The sequence below is a fragment of the Gracilinanus agilis genome, chromosome 3, assembly GCF_016433145.1.
Source record: "Gracilinanus agilis isolate LMUSP501 chromosome 3, AgileGrace, whole genome shotgun sequence".
Classification (NCBI taxonomy): domain Eukaryota; kingdom Metazoa; phylum Chordata; class Mammalia; order Didelphimorphia; family Didelphidae; genus Gracilinanus; species Gracilinanus agilis.
Genome location: NC_058132.1, coordinates 182,628,901 through 182,650,565, shown reverse-complemented (window position 1 = coordinate 182,650,565; position 21,665 = coordinate 182,628,901). Strand labels below are relative to the sequence as shown.

The 21,665-nt window shown below is 38.3% G+C and overlaps 1 protein-coding gene across 2 annotated transcripts in view; it reads right to left on the bottom strand.

Annotated features, from left to right (window-relative positions):
• DYNC2H1 (dynein cytoplasmic 2 heavy chain 1) overlaps positions 1-16,198 on the bottom strand; it is a 390,998-nt gene extending 374,800 nt beyond the window's left edge. For both annotated transcript variants that reach the window (XM_044668721.1, XM_044668720.1), the window contains exons 1-4: positions 16,004-16,198; positions 4,478-4,648; positions 2,331-2,466; positions 549-667 (exon numbers count right to left, since the gene is read on the bottom strand). In XM_044668721.1, coding sequence (XP_044524656.1) covers positions 549-667; positions 2,331-2,466; positions 4,478-4,648; positions 16,004-16,198 — 621 coding nt within the window. The remainder of the gene's footprint in view (positions 1-548; positions 668-2,330; positions 2,467-4,477; positions 4,649-16,003) is intronic.
• Between the last annotated feature and the right edge of the window lie 5,467 nt (positions 16,199-21,665).

Sequence of the window (21,665 nt, the reverse complement as noted above, 5' to 3'; positions counted from 1 at the left end):
GGATTAAATATACAGAATAAGTCATATTTTTAGACATTGCCAATGTGGAATTATTTTGTTAGATTATGTGTATTTGTTATAAGGATTTTGTTTTTGTTTTTGCTTTTGTTTTTTCTGGGGGTGGGGAGAGGTTGAGTAAAAGGGAAAGAAAAAAATGCTTATCAATTGAAAAAAATTAATTTAAAAAAGTATAGTAGTTACTGGAACTTAAACGTTAGTTAAAAATGTTTCTTTAAAGGAACTATTTCAGTGCATATTCCAGTAAGTTTAAAAGGTACATTCAAAAAATATGTACTTGGTAAATCCAACTATACCTGAGGATTTTGCTTGAAGAAGTCTGGTGATGATTTTTAAAACTGAGAAAAATATTTTTCTATTATATCCTAATTTATTTCTAACAAATGTCTGAAGTAAATTTATTTTCTAATAAATTTGCACATTGTCATGCACAACCTAGCTTATATTTCTGTTCATCTGTCTCTCTGATATAAATTGTACCCCGAGGTATTTGCATAGAACCTAAAAAACAACTTATCAAGAACACATACTCTTGCAACTGCCTCAAAAAGTTCTTTAAAATAAGTGGCCCTTTCTTTGTTTATCTGTTTACTTCCACGATGTGCTTGCTCTATCCAAAACTGGAACTCATCACTTGGTGTAAGAATACCTGAAAAATAAAAGAAGGAAAGAAAAAAGAGAAAATAAAAAGAATAACAAATCATCAAGGGAAAAAAGGACCACTCAAAACCATCTAGGTTTATTCCCTGATTTCAACTATATTTGGAACTAAATTATTCCTTGGGCATGCAGAAGTACTACAATTTTTAAAATGGTATATGCTGGTGATGGAATACTATGGTGCTCAAAGGAATAATAAACTAGAGGAATTCCAGGTGAACTGGAAAGACCTCCAGGAACTGATGCAGAGTGAAAGGAGCAGAGCCAGAAGAACATTGTACCAGAGACTGATATACTGTGGTAAAATCAAATATAATGGACTTCTGTACCAGCAGCAATACAATGACCCAGGACAGCTCTGAGGGATTTATGGTAAAGATGCTACCCACATTCAGAGGAAGGACTACAGGAGAGGAAACATATAAGAAAAACAGCTGCTTGAACACATGGGTTGGGGTGGACATGATTGGGGATGTAGACTCTAAACGACCACCCCAGTGCAACTATCAACAATTTGGAAATAGGTCTTGATCAATGACACATGATAAAACCAGTGGAAATGTGCGTCAGCATGGGTGGGGGGGAGGGGTGCGGGGGGTGAAGGGGAAAGTAGGAGCATGAATCATGTAACCATGTTAAAAACGAATATTAATAAATGTTTTTAAAAAAGTATCAAAAAAGGAGTTTTCACAATCTCCTTCACTAATAGCATGAAGAAAATTGTTGCTAGAATCTAACTTAAATCCTTGCAAGCTTATTTAGATGTACTAGTGAAGTATTAGATATGTTTTTTAATAACAATGCTATAGAACTCACATATCAAGCTTACACATTCACTGTGACCTCTAGTTGTTTTTATTTTTATAAATTCTTAAGTGGTCACACTTGTGTTTTTGACATATTCTAATATGAGTAAACATATCTCAAATCTATCTTTCTAAAACTTAATTCTATTTCATTCTAACCCTTTTTTTCAATTTTTTAAAATGAGCATTCAAGCAATTTTTTAACATAGCATTCAAACAAATTTCAAATTGACTGTGCAAATCTACTTAAAATAACCATAGATTATCATGAGTAAACAATATTAAATTTTCTTCTGAATTCAATAATTCTTTGCTAAAAAATTAGGTGCATTCCTTCTTTCATTTCTATCAGATTTCAAAACATATCTACCTTATTACCAAGGAGTGACTTAAGCAAGGGGGAGAATAGTACCTATTAATTTCAATAATGATTTTTATATTAAACACCTAAAACTTAAGACATTTCAGAAAAGAGTTATAAACCAAAATTAGACACTTCAAATTTGAATATTAGTTGCTCATATGAAGAGTAATTATCTCTAGTATAACTGAAGATGAAATAGTTTTGCTAAAATGCATTTTAAGACAATAGTTTTTGTCTGATAGCTCTACAAAATTCATATGACATTTTAATTTTTATGAATTACACATATATACATATAAAAGACTAAATACATTTTTTATTCCAAGCCCACACAAAGACATTTTCAATACGGTTAAATTTAACAAAAAGAAGTTTGGGATCAGTGGGGCATCATCAAGCTAAAAAGAGTTCTACAGAGAAAGATAAGAATGGATTAATGAGGATCATTGAAATATGCCTAAATTAAGCTTTAATATATATACCTCGTATGTCATCCTCCTTGAGTTTCATTTTTGATAAATTAGAATCTGATCTTCGTAGCACAATACCCAACCCTGCTTCTAACTCACTCAAAAGATTCTGGAGTTTGGGATCAAAGTTTTTGCTCCATTCTTGATCCTAAATAAAAACAAATAGTAGGAATTATTGGATATGCTGCTGTTAAAACATCACATTCTCTTAAAACCAAAAGAAATTATATTCCACTTTCCTGGTTATTATATTGTTGATATTTTAATTTTTTTATTTTTCAACTAATAAACATTTAATTTTCTTCTCTCCAATCTCCCCTTCCCCACTGGATTAAAAAAAAAAAAAGGGACTTGCATGACAAGTATGTATAATTAAGTAAAAAACATATCCACACTTCCCATGTCTAAAAATATGGTTCTTCATCTCAGGTCCATAGTAGCAGGTATTTAATAAGAACTTCTTGACACTTCTCCTTTCTCAGTAGGGAGGTGACATGAAGAATATGTCAGCAAATACAATCTCTGCATCTCTTTGTGTTGCTTAAATGTTTTTGTTACAAAGGAAGGGTCAGGGGTTAGGAGAGAAGGGGTTAAGAGAAAATGACTTGCATTTAACCACCAAAGGCAAGAACAAATTTTTAAAATAACTTTTAAAAGGATACTTAAAGAATTTAAACATAGGATCATATAGTTAATGCTGGAAGGGGCCTCAGAGGTCATCAAGACTAACCGCCTTGTTTTACAGATGAGAAAACTGAGGTGCAGAGAGGCTAAGTTTCCATAATTAGTGTCTCAAGCACAATCTTTAGTGAGTGGGGCAGCTAGGTGGTACAATGGAGAGATCATTGAACTTGGAACCAAGAAGACTCGCCTTCATAAACTCAAATCCAGCCTCTGGCACTTATTAGTTGGGTGACCCTGGGCAAGTCACTTAACCCTGTTTGCCTGAGTTTCCTCATCTGTAAAATGATCTAGGGAAGGAAATAAGGAAATAAAAAAACCACCTCAGTATCTGTGCTAAAAAAACTCCAAAACACAGTGACAAAGAAACAGGCAGGACTGAAAAACTCAACAACAATAAAACTGGATCTGAACCCAAGTTATCCTGTGGCCCATGCCTTATCCACTATACTACACATTGTCTATCAATTCCAGGTATGAAATTTTCCTCAGATGTGTACTAGCTACTGGACTATGAAAAATTCTCTTAAGTTCATAGTATCTTACTTTCCTCATCTGTAAAATAGGAATGATAACAATACTACAACTACCCACCTCAAGAAAGTTTTATAGGGACAGCTAGGTGGCACAATAGATAGCATCAGGCCTGGAGAAAACAGATTTGGGGTTCAAATCTGACCTCAGATACTCCCTAGCTGTTTGACCTGGGCAGGTCACTTAATACCATTTGGCCAGTCCTTACTCTTTTCTCTTTTGAGTTGTTTCTAAGCCAGAAAGTAAAGATTAAAAGGGGGAAAAAAAAGGGTTATGAGGAGAGTACTTTGAAAAACCTTAAACTACTCTATAAATGTGGGTTCTTTATATGTATATATTTACATACAAGCATATGCATATATGTAGACATACATATAAGCCTACACAGATATATGTATGTGTGCATACAGGGGTATATTTGTATATGTGTATGTATGTATTCAGAACTTGACATTTCCATTTGGACATAAAGCTGCAAAAATCCCCAGGATACTACTACACAAAAGATTTTTCACCCCTGTTTGAACCTTCTGGAGAATATCTACTACATAGAGGGAAATTTTCATTTAAGCTTTCCCCCATTTGTCTATTTGGTAATGTAAAACTTACCTTAAAAATTAACTATGATAGAGATGAAAAGTCTAAGAATGAAAATGAAATAACTATTAACACTAATTAAAATGCTTAAATATCCAAAGTATTTCTCAAATCATCCAGCTAATAAAATAGACTGCATAAAGGAAAGGGACAAGACCTGTTAATACACGATTATAGGGAAGGAAATCAGGCTGGCACCTGAACTGCAAGTTTCAGATCGTTGCCTGGAGGACTCAGAAAATAAAAGATTAGCACTGGGTCATACAATCACTAGGTATCCACTATGTCCCACTGCCTCTCAATGAAGAAAAATACTAATCATATAACCACTAAAGTGTATTACTCACCTTTAACAACATTGGTGCAAATACTTGCCGTACTGCTTGATAAAGAGAATTAATAGGTGAATCTAACATAGATGACACAAGAATGTTATTATGGACATTATCATCTGTAATGACTTCAGGTCGAAGTTTAAAAAACACCAACACTTTATCTTTTGTGTCTCCAACATCAATCTAAAGGGATCAAAAAGAAAAATTTAAATATTATTTTCATAGCTATTATATTTTAAGGAAATGTTTTCTAAAATCTATGTAATCAGAATCCTATCCCTTGGAGAAAAGAACTATATTTAAATAAAATTCAAGAGTCAATCTATTTCTGCTCCTAACAAATGTTTGTGAAATTCATCCCTCCGTTTTTTTATATTACTATACATGGCCCATAATTTCAGCTACGTGTAGAACTCTTAGTGTGGAAACCCCCTCTACCAAAGTAGATCAGCAAATCTTCTCTAATTTTCACTGACAGTTTCACTGAAATTAGATTCCTAGATCTAAAATTAGAAGGAAGCTTTTAGGCCCCCTAGGTCAACTCTTTCATTTTATAGAAAAGGAAACTAAGGCTCAGGGAGGTAATATCCTTGGCCCAAAATGACATAGGTATTGAGAATTAAGAAGCAGGACTTGAACTGGGGACCTCTGAATAAAGGGTCTGTGCTCTTTCCCAGGTCACACAGCTAGTATCTCTATGCCATACCCCTTTTCCATCACAGTAAATGTTAGATATCATAAAATCAGAATAAACACTCTGCATGTTCTTTTCCTCTGTAAATGTAGTCTGCTCCAGAAAATCACCTGCTAAAAGCCTTTCTCCTCATATTTTTATAAATGTGAGAAATCAGGCATGGATCCCAAGTGATAATGAGATTAAATCTACTCTGCCCATTCTTTAGATCTAATCACCAAAAGGGTAAGCAACCCTACTTAATTCACAAGTTGGGAAGTCTATAACTCACATGTGCAAGAGTGGGTGATGAATCAGAATTGACTGCCTGGCCCCTGGGTAGTCCTAAGGAAAGCATCTGTTGTGATTGGACAGGTAAACTAAGAGGAAGGCACAGGAAGTGAAGAAAAAGAAGTGCTTTTAAAAGGGAATGGCAACTTCCTGTAAAGCAGTTCTTGTTCTTTCTTGGAGTTGGAGTTGGAGACTCTGCTGGCTGGACCTGAGACCAGAGACCTTGGTGAGACTGTTCTTAAATCTCTCCCTTAGAACTACACATGGTGATTGAAAAAAGGCTGACTACCTTAGCTTCCCTAGAGGTACTAGCCTTCAGAGGATCCCTTGATTGGGAAGAGGCCTTGTGGCTAAAACCCTTATTAAATGACTTTTAGGCTCTCCAGCTAGGACCTTTGAGGCCTTGCCGGAGTAAAGCCAGGGATTGAGCACATAGTCTACTCATTAAGCTAGATCTATTACTCTACCCACTTCTCATCTCTCTACTTTCATTCTCTCCTATATTTTATAAATAAATTACCATAAAAGTCATTTTGACTTGAGGTTTTTCATTAGGAATTGATATTTATTCAATTCCTTGGTGACCACCCCTTTTAATATTCACTCAACCAAACCCTAATTTTACCCCTTACATTGCCTTGTTAAGTCTATGACCTTTTTTATTCTTTTGGAATCTTTCTCTTGAAACTTATTTCTTAATGTTTTCAAATTTTTGTCATCTCCAATAGATTTCTTTTGGGTAAATTGAGTCAGATTCAGCTTCTCCTCCCAATTTCATATTCTAAAGTGTCACATCAGATACTCAAGTAGTGGAGCCCCAATCTGGTAGACCAATCAATCAACAAACATCTATTACGAAATTATGGTGTTCCAGGCTCTAGTGCTGGGGATATAAAAACAAAAATTAAAGTGAGAAAGAGAAAGAGAAAGAAAGAGAAAGATAGTGGAGACAATATACAAAAAAGATGAGAAGAATGAGATGAGATCAAGGGTACATATAAAGAGATTTTCCTTGAAAAGAAGGTATACCTCCTCAGCAAAAACGGAAATATAGATGGAAACAGTGAAAGATGACATCAAAGAGTTATGAGGAGAAAGAAGATGGAAGACGGAGGTCATGAACTGCATTAATTTCCCAGTAAGTATGAAACTAAATCTTCAACTGAAAGGGGAAAGAGCTCTTTGGAAAGTTGGAGAGAAAGAAAGAGTCATTATGGCAAGTAATGGGCAAATAAGTTGGGTTTAAAAAAAATACTCGTTGCAATGTGGGCCCAGATGAGATTAAATATTATGAATCTGTAATGGATCTAGTCTGCCCTTTTCACAACTTCCTGCAGCTTGATTCAACAATCCATGAGTAGTAGTGAAGATAGATGGAATGATTCAAGGACAAGATTTCACAAGGCATGATCCTGGCTAAGGGAACATGGGACAAGAACTAAGGAACAAGGGGCCCCCAGTTAGTCAGTCAATAAACAGTTATTAAGCACCTACTATGTGCCAAGTACAAAGGTGCCAGAGACAGCTTGGCGCCATAGTAGATAGAGCCCTGGGCCTAGAGTCAGGAAGATCTGAATTCAAATCTGGCCTCATACTTAGCCATATGAACCTGGGCAAGTCACTTAACCTTGTTCGCCTCAGTTTTATCTTGTGTAAAATGAGCTGAAGAAGGGAATGGCAAACCCCCAGTGAGATCACAGAGTCAGACATGCCTGAAAAATAAATAGCCAACAAAGTGAAACAAACACTATGCAGAGAACTGAGGATACAAGTTAGGAAAAGAAAATAAATCCCTGCCCTCAAAGAGCTTGCAATCTAATGGGGGAAGACAGCACACTAAAAAATGCTGAAAAGGGAACAGAGGAGTTCCGAGGGGTGGGGATGAGGGTAGAAACTGGAGTCCAGTCCAAGGAATTCAGCTAGTCCTCCAATCAGTGAAGCCAAGGAAATCCCCCATGATGAGGAGTTTCCAGGTCACTATATATATACAACTGAACTGGTTCAGCAAGGAAGGGAGAAAAGCATGGTCACAGCAGAAGTGATGGCCTAAGGAAGTACCGAGGGACAGAGAGGCCAGAGATCACCATCAAAATAAGTAGGTTTAAGAGGACTGAGACATAGGAAGGAATAAAATTATAAGAAATTATAACTGGACAAAGGAATTTCAGCATTCTTGATCACTGAGGGGAGCGAGCATTCCCATGTGTACCTATGAGATGGAGGAGGAGCTCACGGGAACTGAGCAGCCTGAGGGACAGGTTAGTGTAGGAGACAACGATAACATCTGTATGTCTAAGTCCCCCTAGTACAAGAACAGAAGTTGGCATGGAAAGGAATACTGTGAGGCAGACACTGAACTAAATGAGAAAACTTAAGGATGTCCTGGGGGTAAGAAGATTACAATTATCAGGAAAAATTACTGAAGATTAGTGGTAAAAGGAAGAATGTAGAAGTGACAATTAGAGCGAGGGATTTTCCAATTTCCTCTTTGGGACCAGGGAGAAGATGTCATGAGAGAACAGGAAGATTGGGGCCCCGGATGCTAGGGAAAGCCAGGTCTCAATGAGTGCCAGAAGATGGAAGATGCAGTAAAGGAAGAGGTCGGAAACAAAGGGAAAGCTTGCTAATTGTGGAAGAGTAATTCCAAAGAGCACAGTGGAAGGCACTAGCAGATTTAGAGTGGAATGCGAGAGGATGGAGAGAGAGGACAATGAATGCAGGAGGGGCCAACGGGGTTTGGGCAGTGGGCTTGTTAACAGTTTAGTATTCACTAACACAAAAACAGACTAAAAGGAGGTAGGAATTTGCTACCCCTGGGGAAAATCAGTCCAAGCAGAGTATAAATGGACAACAGCAGCTCTACAGATGAGTTCAAGTGAGTATGTTATTGAAGATTTGGGCTCAGTCCTATGAATCTCCACCGGCAGCTTGATGGTCCTTTTGGAGCCAGAACATCCCAAACAGTGGTCTGACTGATGAGTCCTGGGGCAGTCCCTGCAAGCCCTGCCTGGCTGGCTTGGAAATGGAGCTATTGTCATATTGTTGATAAGAACAGATCATCACAAAGACATCTGCAGACCTACCTCATTTTGTATTTTTACTCTTCTTTCTGGTGCCATCTGACAATGAGCTTATTCAGCTGCTTCTCATTCTAAGCCCCATGAAAGGTAATCTCCCCTCCACTACTTTTCCTGGTTTTGTAGTGCTTCAGCCTCCTCTGAAAGAAGCTTGTTAAAACTGTAGTATTAACTACTAAAAGTAGTTCAAAACATATCTCCTACAGAACTGTGATATAAGATATCTCTCTCTAGTACAAAGAGGATTTTCACTGAATATAAAAGCAATCTCACCCCAAGGATCTTATGTTTTCCACCTACTATAATATCATTTCCACATAGCCTACCTCCAAAATGTCCTATAAAGATTTTTAGGCATCACACTTTTTAATCAAGGTGACACATGAATTAAACTAGATTCCTTTAAATTAGGCCTGTTTTAAGTAGGACGATTAATGGCACTTTTTTTTCAGTATCTGAAAAATATACAAGTTCAAAGGAAAAGTTTTGTAGTTCAGTTCCCACAATCTTTTGGTTTCCTCTTCCCCAAAAGGAAATGCTCTACTTTTGAAAGCTTTAAAACAAGGTGACAATTGTGAAGAAAGAGACACCCTGGGTTAATGACCATAATCATTTTTCTTGCTATTTTTCTTGTTTCCAGCCATGAGTTTTCATACACTGAGAAGACTAATGTTTTTCTCTTTCTTTGTATCACCCTGCACTAAGCACAAAGCTTGGCAAATAGTAAACACTAATCAATGTTTATTTTCTTATTAATTGATGCCACAGTTTTATAACACAAGCTTTCATACTTCTGATTTCTGGCTTTGGAATAAATAGATTACTGGCATAAAGGTAATGCTAGCTATAGGTATTCATATTTTAAAACTTAATCTAGAATATTTACTTTAAAAGATGATGTGTTTAACTATCTAATGATGGAAATCAATGGTCTTTTCTCCGTTCTCAATCTCCTTCACTTCCCTTGATCAAGTTTGGGTTTTGATACTGTTAACCACCTCCTCCTCCTGGGCCCTCTTTCTTCCCCTGGTTTCTCTGATTATGCCTTTTTCTCTTCTGTCTTCTTGACTATATCCTGCCTGACCCACCTCCTGCCTCCTGGTGCTCTCTAGGATTCTGTCCCAAATCATCTTCTCTTTTATCTTTCCACATAATGTCTTGGTCATTTCCTTACCTCTCATAGGTTCAAGTTATATTTCTATATAGATGATTCATAATTCCATAGAGCCAGCCCTCAGCCCTGTCTTAAATTCCAGACATGTACTGTCAACTGCCAACAGAACATTTCTACCTGTATGTCACACAGACATCTCAAATTCATCATCTCTAAAATAAAACTCATGATTCCCTACCAGACCTGCACAGCATCTACCTTTCACTCCAATCTCACCAGTGCCTCCAAGAAGCTACAGCAAGCACAGCAGCCACCCCTTGGTCAACTACCTTGGTGGATTAAGGATAATCAACAAGCCTCAAAGCTGCTGGTGAGTTAGGGAGATGTCTAGTCCAGGCATGCAGAGACATCCCCTGCAGAATAGGCATTTGGGAACAATTTGTTCCAATGGCCACAAAGGTGATAATGCAGAGCACTTAGAGTTTGGTCAGACATTGAAAGCACCAAGGTCATCCACTCATCCATGGCATCCAGAGCCATATCCAGTCATCCTGACTTATGTCTTGCCACTGGTCTTTAACGACTCTGGATGAGAGTGAGGCTGACAACTGTGTGCAACTCTGCCTCACTGAAATCTAATTTATGCATGAGTCAAAAGACATCAAGTGATGTCATTTTGGTCCTCTCCTAGTCCAAAAGTCCACAACCAACCAACCTGAACTTCTACCACATGTCCTGAGTTTACTGGAGATCACCCTCCTCTCAGTCACTCAGTTTTGAAACCTTAGAGTCTACTCTTTCTTTCAAGCTCTCAAATTCAATAAACTGCCAATTTTTTTGTTCCATCACCTTTCTCATATATATTCCTTTCTCTCTACACACACAGAGCCACCATCCTACAGTCTAATTCATATCACCAAGCCTACACTAATGATCTCCTAATTGGTCCCCTACTTCCACTCTCTCTCCTCTCCAATATAACTTCCACAAGCCATCAAAATTACATGGCCCAGTTCTGATATCATTCTTATACTCAAGTGCACTTGACATCAATTCCTGGAGAAAATCTTAAGGAGCATTAAAAGAGATATAGCAAATAGCTAGAAAGGGAAACATTGATTACAAAGAACCAGTACAGCTTCACCATTCATTCTAATTTCTGCTAAGCCAACCCTTTCCTTTTTTGACAGGATTACTAACTTGGTAATTGAGGGGAATGCTGTCAATATATTAACTAGTTGTTAGTAAAGCATTCAGGAAAATATTTCGTATCATTATTAGACAATAATACAATTTGATCGATTCTAAACTGGTCCAATGGCCAGACTCAAAGAGTAGCTGTCAACATGGCAGAAGGTTCCCAGCAAAGTATCCCAGAGACCTATGCTCAACCCTATGCTACTTAACATTTATCATTCTCCTAAATAAAAGCATAAGTGGTATGTTCATCAAATGTGGAGATGACACAAAACTAAAAGGAATAGTTAACACACAAGATAACAGAATCAAAAAGCATCTTAATAGATTGAATTACTAGGAGGTGAAATTTAATAGCAATAAATATAAAGTCTTATACTTGAGCACAAAAAAAAATCAATTCCACAAATATAAATAGAAGGAGGCATGGATAGACAGCACTACTCTAAAGGATAGGGAGATTTTTGTAGACTGCAAGCATAGTATAAGTCAACAGTGTAATGGAGTACACAAAATGCTAATATAAACTTGGATTGCATTAGGAAAGACGCAGAATGCTGGAACAGGAAGAAAGTAATCCCACTGTATTCTGCCTTTATCAGACTTTATGTGATATTGTGCTCACTTCAGGACACTATCACTAGGATGTTAATAAATAGAAGAATGTCCACGGGACATTTAGGAATGGTGAAAGGCCTCAAATCCATGACATAAGAAGATAAATTCATGGAAACTGGCATAGTCAGCTTGAATAAAAAGGACTCCGGACATGATAATTCCTATTCTGAAGGTCTGCCATGAGAAGACGGATTTAAACTACTTATGTTTGGCCCATCAGGCAATGAGTAGAAGTCAAAGAGACTGATTCTTTATAGTAGCAAAAATTTGCTAACAATTTGAGCTATCCAAAAGCGGAATGAACTCCTGCTCTTAGGAGGTTTTCCAATAGAAATTAGACAACCACTTACTAGGTATATGATAGAGGAGATTCCTTTGTTTATGGGTTAGTTTGAAGTCCCTTCCAACTCTTCAATTCTGTGATTCTTTCAAGATCTTTCAATGACTCCTTAACCAGCTTCCATAGTCACTTCCCACACAGCTTCTCGGCCTTAATGCATTTAACTAGCCTTCACGAATGTTATACTGCAGGCAAAATGGATCACCAGCTCTTTTGAGAATTGAAGATTCCATCATCCACACTCATACACTCATATAAGCTAGACCCCAGCCTCAAAATGCACCCCTCTTTTCTCCACCTTTCAGTATCCTTGTTTTCTTTCAAGGCTCAAGATACCACTCTCTCTTTGAAGTTTTCCCACAGTTGCTAGTGATTCCCTTCTCAATTTTCCTCCTCTTATACTTAAATATGTTCAAGTTATCTTCTAGTCAGGTTGGGGACAGCCACTATTTTGTTTTTGTCTTGCTATCTCCAGTATCTACCACGATGCCTTGCACAAAACATTTAATAAGTGGTAGTTGAATTGCACCGCTTTTTTTCTTATAAACCTTCCTAGGCACACTTTAGCCTTCTGTTTTGAAACAGCAGCCATAGGTGACAACCAAGTCTTTTTTTATAACATCAAAGCAAAGCATTTTAAAATCACAGCATCTTTTGTCTGAAATAGGTTTTGAAAGTCAAGTCCAACCTGGCTTTAGCCTAAATAAAGGCAGAATATGAGCTATATAAAAGATATGATCACTAGCTAAACTAAAGAAAAAGAAAACACTAGCACATATCCTATAGCTGGCTACTAATGGATTATGTAACCACTCTGCTAGGAGAAAAAAAAGTCAGTTGTGGAGTTCCAAAGAATTTTCAACTCTTCTGTAAAATGTAAAAATAGACAGCAAGTTGTGATTCTTCTTCCCCAAAGGTGCTTAAGGCTCCAAGTTAAAATTTGAAAAGAAATAAAATCCGAAATGCAAACACTAATGCTATTCAAATAACTTTTGTTTTTCTATTTGCTTTTCCTACATACTGTCATATACAACTTTAATCTCATTGTGAAACTCTGCTTAAAGTTTTCAGAGTTATTTTTTCACTCTAAGCAAAACACTTTTCTAAGCAACTGACTTCTCAATAAATTTGTATAATTAACTATCCTTCATTAAAAGGAACTGAAAATCACAAAAAATAATAGCAATATCACACATTATAGCAAAATCTGCAGTATTTTAAAAAAATTATTCTATGCCTTAACTTCCAATCAAAGAAACCCAAATTCAAATCTCAGCTCTGCAAGTTACTGGCTCTTACTATAGACCATACAGTCTCTGAACCTCCATTTCTTTAACTATAAAATGAGAATAAAAATACTTCTCTCAGAGGGACACTGTAATTAATAAATGGAATCTGCTAAACTTAAAAGCTATATAGACATGTTACTATTAATCTCTTCTCCTCTGAAAAATGAATATAATACCAAAACTATGTTACAAGGTTATAATCAATAAGCATTAATTAAATCCTTACTATTATTACTATGTCAGGTGCAGAGGATACACAGAAATCCCCTGCCCTTCAGGCTCACACATTGTTTAGGGGGAGACAACAAGCAAATAATGATGTACATACAAGACATATGCAATGTAAACAGAAGATAATCTCGACAGGAAAGCACTAACAATGAAAGAGAATCAGGAAATGGCGCTTGCCCACCTAAGAACAATTAGGTAGTGCAGTGATAGAGTCCAGGGCTTGGAGTCAGAAAGCTCCGAGTTCAAATCTAGCTCTGACAATACTAATTATGTGATACTTAATTTGTCTCAGTTTCCTCATATAGAACCTATTTCTAAGTATTACTAAAAGGAAAAAATGAGATAATATTTGTAAAGCACTTAGCACAATGCTTTGCATGTAGTAGGTACCACCTATAAATGCTTATTTTCTTTCTTTTTCATTTTTTGTAGGTGGGACTTAAGCTGAATCTTGAAAGTGGCCAGAGAAGCCAGGAGGTGGAGCTAAGGAGGCAGAGCATTCCAGGAATTGAGGACTGCTAGTGAAAAAAAGGCCCAGAGTGGGAATATGGAGTGTTCTGTGTCAGTTACAGCAAGAAGACCAGAGTAGCTGGACCATAAAAAAAGAGAATAAAGTATAAGAAGACTGGACCAGTAGGAAGGAGCCAGGTTGTGAAGGACTGTAAATACCATACAAAAGATTTTATATTTGATTCTGGAGAGAGTAAACCTTAAAGCCATATATAAATATAATTTACTACTTTACAGTAACTTAAAACCCAGTAGCTAGAGTCAAGGTGACATGCATTAAAATCTTGCCTCATGCATTTACTAGCTACATATGTGACTCTGGACAAATTCTTTAACCTTTCTGCCTCAGTTTCCTCATCTGTAAAATGAGTGAAGATAATACTTCCGAGGGTTAATGGAACGAAAAAATTTGATAATACTCCTATGAGATTTTACAAACATAAAAGCTAGGTATTATTGAATTATAAAGCATTTAGGTGTCACAGTGGTTGGTGCCAGGCCTGGAGTCAGGATTATCTTCCTGAGTTCAAATTTGACCTCAGATACTTACTACACTAGCCTTATGACTTTGGGCAAATCACTTAACCCTTTTTGCCTCCACTTCCTAATCTGAAAAATGAGCTGGAGAAGGAAATGGCAAACCATTCCATCATTTTCATCAAGAAAAACTCAAATGGAGGTCATAAAGAGTGGGGCATGCGTGAACCATAAAAACTGAACTATAAGAAGAAAAGGAGAAAATAATATAAAAGCAGAACCTTTAAAAAAATATATTTTAAAGAATGGCATGGAATTAATAAGGCAATTTGTCCTAGAGAATTTAGGCCAGCCTTGGAGTCACATGCTCTGCATCCTACTCCAGCCTTTGAGTGTTATGTATCATAGGAACCTCTGATAACTTCTTAGTAGCAATTAAAACTGTAAAAATACAGTTAGGATTTTGTAGCTCAGGCTTGTAATCCCTCCTACCAGGATAGGCAAAGGCTGGTATTACCAGCTCCAGTCTAGTAACGAGTTCTAAAAACTAAACTGTAACAGGGCTAAAAGCCAGTAAGAGTGGCTGTCCTCACTAAAGCTTGGCATGAAAATCCCACTCCCTCCCCCAACCCCTGGAGCACTAGGGGCCACCAGGTTGCTTTACAAGAGGCACACAGGCCCACATCAGAAACAGAGCTAGTCAAAAGTTTTGTGCTGCTTTAGACACTAATGGCACTGCATTTTCCACCCTAGTAGGAATATGAGGGCTCAGTCGCAAAAAAAAAATCAGACAAAAATAACCCCAAAAAACTCACACCCTTGTAAATCTGGGAGGAATTGCTTATCTCCATTTTGCAGAGGTAGTTTCCACCCATGTATTCCCTGATTGGAAAGGTTGGGGGGGGGGGGGGAGGCGAAGTTTATATGTGGAATCTTGTGGGTCGTACATTTGCCTGGCAAATTCCGTAATTTCTTTTAAACATTACCAGGAAATGAGTCTGGATCCGACCTCTAACACATACCAGTTTGTGTGACCCTGGGCAATTCATTTAACCTCTTTTTGTCTTAATTCGCTGGTGAAGGAAACAGCAAACCACTCTACTATCTTTGCCAAAGAAAACTCCATGGACAACATAATCCATGGGGTCAAAAAGAATCGGACACTACTGAACAAGAAAGGGAATCCTAATCCTTAACCCATAGTGGAATGTAAACAGAAACAACAGTTTCAAAGAAATAGTCCAGCTGAGAGACTGGTGTTGCAAAAAGTAACTTATCTTGGCTTTCCTACCCTTTGAACAATTCTCAAGTGCTGCTGGGAGGAGCCCGGCCAAAATCCTTAACATTCTCATTAAGGTGAGTCAACACAAACACTTACTACGCTAAGTAATCTTAGTGGATATTCCCTCCAGGGAGATAAATTGAATTCCACCCGTCCCCAGCCCCGGGGGAACTAGCAAGAAAAGTCCAGGACCACACATCAGTTCGCCCCAGAGAGCAAGACAGCCTGAACTTTTATTCTAGAGGACTGGAGACCAAACCCCATCCCTGCGGTGCTCCGCACTTCCCAAGCTGGTCCCTTTGCATGCGCATATAGGCACAGCTCCACAGGAGTAAGAAAGGAAAGGCCGCCCGGGACTTCAGGACCTCAGGGCTCCCCAGGCGCAAGCGCACGGGGCTTTGCAGCATCCCAGGCTCTCACGGCGCAGGGCTGTGCGTACCGTGTTGGACAAGGAGATGCCCGTCTCCTGGCGTTGCGCCCGAAGCAGCAACTGATTTCCGTCGTCCAGGAAGTTGTTGACCTCAGAGCAGTTGTTTAGGTGCGACAGCTCGTAGGGCTCCGAGAGTAGCCCGAAGTAGTTTTGGATGGTGGTGAAAATGAAACGCTTCCGAATGTCTGCCGATCCGGTCGCCATGATCCCTGTAGAAAGGGAGGGAAAGAAGGAAGGAAGGAGGATCGAGTTCGGAGGGAAGTGTAGGGGACGGATCCGAGATCAGGCCCTCAGACTCCAGAGTGGGGGCCTGAGAGCTTCGCGGTTGCCTAGAGCCGTCGCTATAGCGACCGAACACCACGACTGCGCAGAATGTGCCTCTAGAACGCGCACGTGGACGAGCGCGTTCGCTGAAAGCAGAAGCCTATCGACTACATCGGAACTCCTCAACAGAGTTCTGCAGCTATCGATCTTCGGGGATATTCCCTAGCCCCATCTCCGCCTCTTTTCTAATATCTCCTCCCCTCAATTAGACCATGCTTTCTTTTTTTCAATATTCCTCCTTTACTTCTTCTTCTTTTCAGTATTCCTAGGCGCTTCTAGTCCCTGTATAGTGTCTACAGACGATGTTTGCATTTAATTTACCCTTGCAGTGCTATATAGTGAGCAAACCACTGAATGGCCTTGAAAGCAGGGACTGCATAGTGAATGCTTAATTAAGAGATCTAGGTTTTCTTTTCATCTTTTGCACTACCAGCTTTTACAAATACATATATTTTCGGTTTTTTTTTTAACATCACCTAAACTTCCACCTGTATACCTTTTCTTCCCCCTTCCCAAAGAGTTATCCTTTATAGCAAAGATTATTTTAAGAGGAAGGGGAAAATTTTTCAGCAAAACTGGCCAATTCATTGAAAAAAGCTGATGATATATGCAGTGTTACACACCATTTGACCCTCACTTCTGCAAAGGAAGTGAGGGGATGTGGGGAGTTATCTTCTCATATCTTTTAGAGGGCTTTGCTGCTTATTTTAAATTCTCAACATTCATATTTGGCTCTTTGTGCTTGTTCTCCATCCAATCCATGTAGTCATTATGTATCTTGTTTTTCTAACTGCTTACTTCTCTTTGCATCAGTTCGTGCAAAACTGTCCATGCTTTCCTATATTCATTTTATTCCTAATTTGTTACAGCACAATAGTATACCATTATATTCATGTACCATAATTTATTTAACCATTCCCTCATCAATGAACCCTTAATTTGTTTCTGGGTCTTTGCTACCAACCTGAAAAAAAATCATATTACCAGTTTTGACCTTAGGCTAAGTCCTTTCATTCCTCTCTCTCCTTTTCCTCATATTTATGGAGTCCAGGCAGCCTGAATACACACACACACACACACACACACACACACACACACATACAAATACATCCTTTTCAGAGAAAAGAGCACCAATAAAACTATACAAGTACAGCCTAATGCTAATCTAAAAATACCAAAATTGGTACATTAAATAGTAAGAAAGATTTGGGAGAAGTACTAGATATGATTCCTATTGTCTCTGCATTAACTCCTCAGTTTGCAACCTGACTCCAACCTATTTCAGGGCTTATATGTTATTCCTCATCCTAAACATTAAGGTACACTTTCAAATCCTTATAGATAATGATGAGGTGTACAAGATGTTCAGGGATTGGGGCATCTGGGTAGCTCAGTGGATTGAGAGCCAGGCCTAGAGACTGGAGGTCCTAGTTTCAAATCTGACCTTAGACACTTCCCAGCTGTGTGACCCTGGGCAAGTCACTTGACTCCCATTGCCTACCCTTACCACTCTTCTGCCTTGGAGCCAATACTCTGTATTGGCTCCAAGACAGAAGGTAAGGGTTTAAAAAAAAAAAAGAAGAAGAAGAAGAAGATGTTTAGATTGAGGGTTTGCCAAGTGCTTTTCAGAGTTGCTTTTCTCCTTTTGTGTCCACATCCCACTCAACTCTCACCTTTGCCTCCAAGAAACTATAATGTGCAGCAGGGTAAATTGTCTCAGCTGTCTGGCTAAACCAGGTTGAAGATAACAGGTCTCAAACCTGAGAATGAATTAGGGTAGTGTCTACCCCAGACATATGAAAACTTCTCCCAGCAGTAAAGGTAAATGAGAACAATTTGTTCTCCCAGCCATGAAGGTGGCTGAAGCAGGCACTATGGAGCCCTTAGATCTTGTTTAGTCATCAAAGAAGACAAGGTCATCCACTGTATCCTGAGCCATCACCAATCATTTTTGAATTTTGTCTTGCCATTGGACTTCAATTACTCTGGAAGAGATCATTTATGCAACTCTACCTCACTTAAAACCAATTTAGGTGCTAGTCAAAAGACATCATTAATAATGATGTCATTTTGGTCCTTTAAAATATGAAAGACAATCAACCAACCAGATGATAACCAAGCTGAACTCATTCCTCAATAAGTAACCTACTCCCATACAGTTATTTCCTCCCCATCATAGTTATTCTGAACCTCAAGATGGCCATTGTTCATACTCCACCACAAACATTCTCCTCACCCAACCCCACCAATGTCCCATTCTAAAGCCACCTTATTCTTTCCACTGTGCTCTTTGGTATGTCTGCTCCATAGGTAACAAACTAATTTTCATCCTAAACCATTCTGTTTCCCAAAGCTACTATTTTCTTGAAATCACCAAAATTTTGCTCCCTCCTGATACCAGACTCCCTTGGCTATCCTTTCCAACACTAGATGCATTTTCATTCATATCTTCTTATTCATTGGTCTTGGTGGGGATACTAGAATATGTATGCCACTCCTTGCTACTTCCAGGTCTCCATCTAACACTTTCATTCACTTTTCCTTTGAAGTTTGTAGAATCTATTTTTATCACACAATCAGGATCCTGGTGATTGTTATCTATTGACCTCTAGAACATTCCTCTTCCTTTGTCATATGAATTGAATCTAATTTGAAATTTTTCTTCCCCAACAATTGTCAGTATACTAAGGAAATTCTAACAAATAGTTATACTCCCTCAAATACTTTTACTTCCTAGTTCTTAAGTTTATCAATTTTCCATGACTTTTTCTCTCATTCCACTCAACCAGACACAAAGGTGGCCATTCCCTGGATCTTGCCATCCTTCCCAAAAGGACTACTTTCATCTTCATGAACTCTGAGAATTTTTTTATCTGATTACAGTCTTTTCATTCTACCTCTCCCTCTGCAACCCCCAATCCTATTATTTTTTTCTCTCTTTATCTCCAATTCCCTCCAGCCTTCAGTTTGTTTTTGTTTTTGTTTTTTTTTCCAGGTTGTCACTGCTGCATTAAGGGTTCATCATTTCAATCTCTTTGGGAACTGCTCAACTCTACATTATCTTCTCTTGAATCCCTTACTCTGTTCTTCTATCACTTATTGTTCCCTGTGAAACTTTGGGTTTCAATTATTCCCACCATTGGTTGCCTTTACTCTTACTCATGTCATCAAATGAAGCTAGGGAAAATCACAAAACCATTCTAACTGGATGCACTACAAGTTTATGTTAAATAATCTCAACTGGGCCCTCCACTGCTAAGCAACATTTTTATACCTTTGTTAAGATTAAAAATGATAAGGACTGATATAATAAGAGAAATTAGTAGTTTAATTAAAGCCATGGCCATGTAGGTAAAATATATATAAGACCGCACCTATCTTTTATATTTACCACCGGAGCCCATCCTGTCCCTCTGGTACCCAGCTCCTCAGAAGGATCAAGAGGCATTCTTTTGGCCCTCCTCTGAATCTAAACTGCCCCCTGCCTGGGGACCTTTGACGTCCCCACGCCCTAAGACTCATTGGAATCATGGGTAATGTAGTCTCAAAGTCTCCCACATGTCCATAGGGAGTCTGCTAGACACTTCCCAGAATTTAAAACAAACACCTTCCTAATGACTCACTATTCTAATCATCACAGCAGCTTTTCTAAATGTTTTTATCCCTCCTCATATCTTTCATACACAGCTTCCTCTTCTCCCCACCCTCTCAACTAAGAACTTTTTTCATGTTTCACTGAAAAATTTTAGGTTATTCACCAAGAACTATCTCTTCTCCAGTCTTCCTCAATTCACATTTCCTAGATGCCTTCTGCCACTATCTCTACCTATCCTGTCTCATTTGCATAGGTGTCCCTTCTCCATGCCAATACAAACTCCTGTATATGCATAAGTGAACCCATTCCATTCCATCTTCTCCAGTTCATTTCCTCCTCTGTCATCCCCATTCTCTTACTTAACTTTAAACTCTGTCTACAAGCTGTTTCTCTAATGCCTACAAATATGTCCATGTCTCCCCATTCTCAAAAAACTCCAAACAGTGCTTCTAACTTTAGATCCAACATGGTACCACACTGTCTCAGAGTAGGATTTAATAACAAGAACTATATGGAGACTTAAAACAAATTAAGCTACATTGAAATATAGGATTAATTTAACAATTTTAACAATACTTGCCTAACATTAAAGTAAATCCTATTAAAATCAACACTGAGTCCAAATATTTATTTTAGGAGGTAATTTTTTTAAATCGAGTATTGTTTCATTTAGCGAATAGATCTATAACTATGTCACCCTATAGAGCAAAGGTCAGAAACCTTTTTGGCTGTGAGAGCCATAAACACCACATTTTTTAAAATGTAATTTTGTGAGAGCCGTACAGTGCTCACAGTGAGCGCTCCTGTAACAGCACCTGAAAAAAAAATGACTTTATAGCTCCTGCAGAAAGAGCCATATCTGGCCCTCAAAAGAGCCAGATATGGCTCGAGAGCCATCCATTGCTGACCCCTGCTATAGAGGAAACTAGGTGGCACAGTGGATAGAGCATTGCTGCAAGAGTCAGGAAGATCAAGCCTCAGATGCTTACTAGCTGTGTGACTCTGGTAAAGTCATTTAACCCTTGCCTCAGTATCCTCAACTGTGAAATGGCAATCATAATAGCATCTACTATCCAGAGTTATAAGGGGGGGGGGGTGGAGTTTGGAATCAAATGAGTATTTGTGAAAGTACTTACTACAATGCCTAGCACATAGCAGGCACTTAATATGTTCCCTTCCCTTTCACCCTATATATTTCCTTCTCTGACATGACACTGTCTTTGTATAGGTGCTCATCTCTTCATACCTGGACTATTACTATAGCCTGCTATTTGGTCTCCCTGCCACAAGTCTCTCTCTACTCCAATCTATCCTCCACCCAGCAACCAAAATAATCTACATAAAGCAGATCTGACCATGCCACCTCCCACTACTCAGTAAATTCCAATGACTCCCTATCACATCTGCAATCAAATATAAAATCCTCTTTATGCTGGCCCTTCTATCCTTCTAACCTTCTTACACTTTACAATCCATCATACTCTGCAATCTAGAGATACTGGCTTCCTTGCTCCTCCTCAAATAAGATACATTCCATTTCCAGGCTCTTAGCATTTTCACCTCCTCTCCCCCATGCTTGGAGCTCTTTCCATTCTTCACCTCTTAGCTTTCCTGGCTTCATTCAATTCTCAACTTAAGTCCAATCTTCTTCAAGAAGGCTCTCTTAATCCTCCTTAATCTGAATGCCCTTTTTCTCTGACTTTTATTAATTTATATTGTATATATCTTTTTTATACATAGTTGATTGCATCC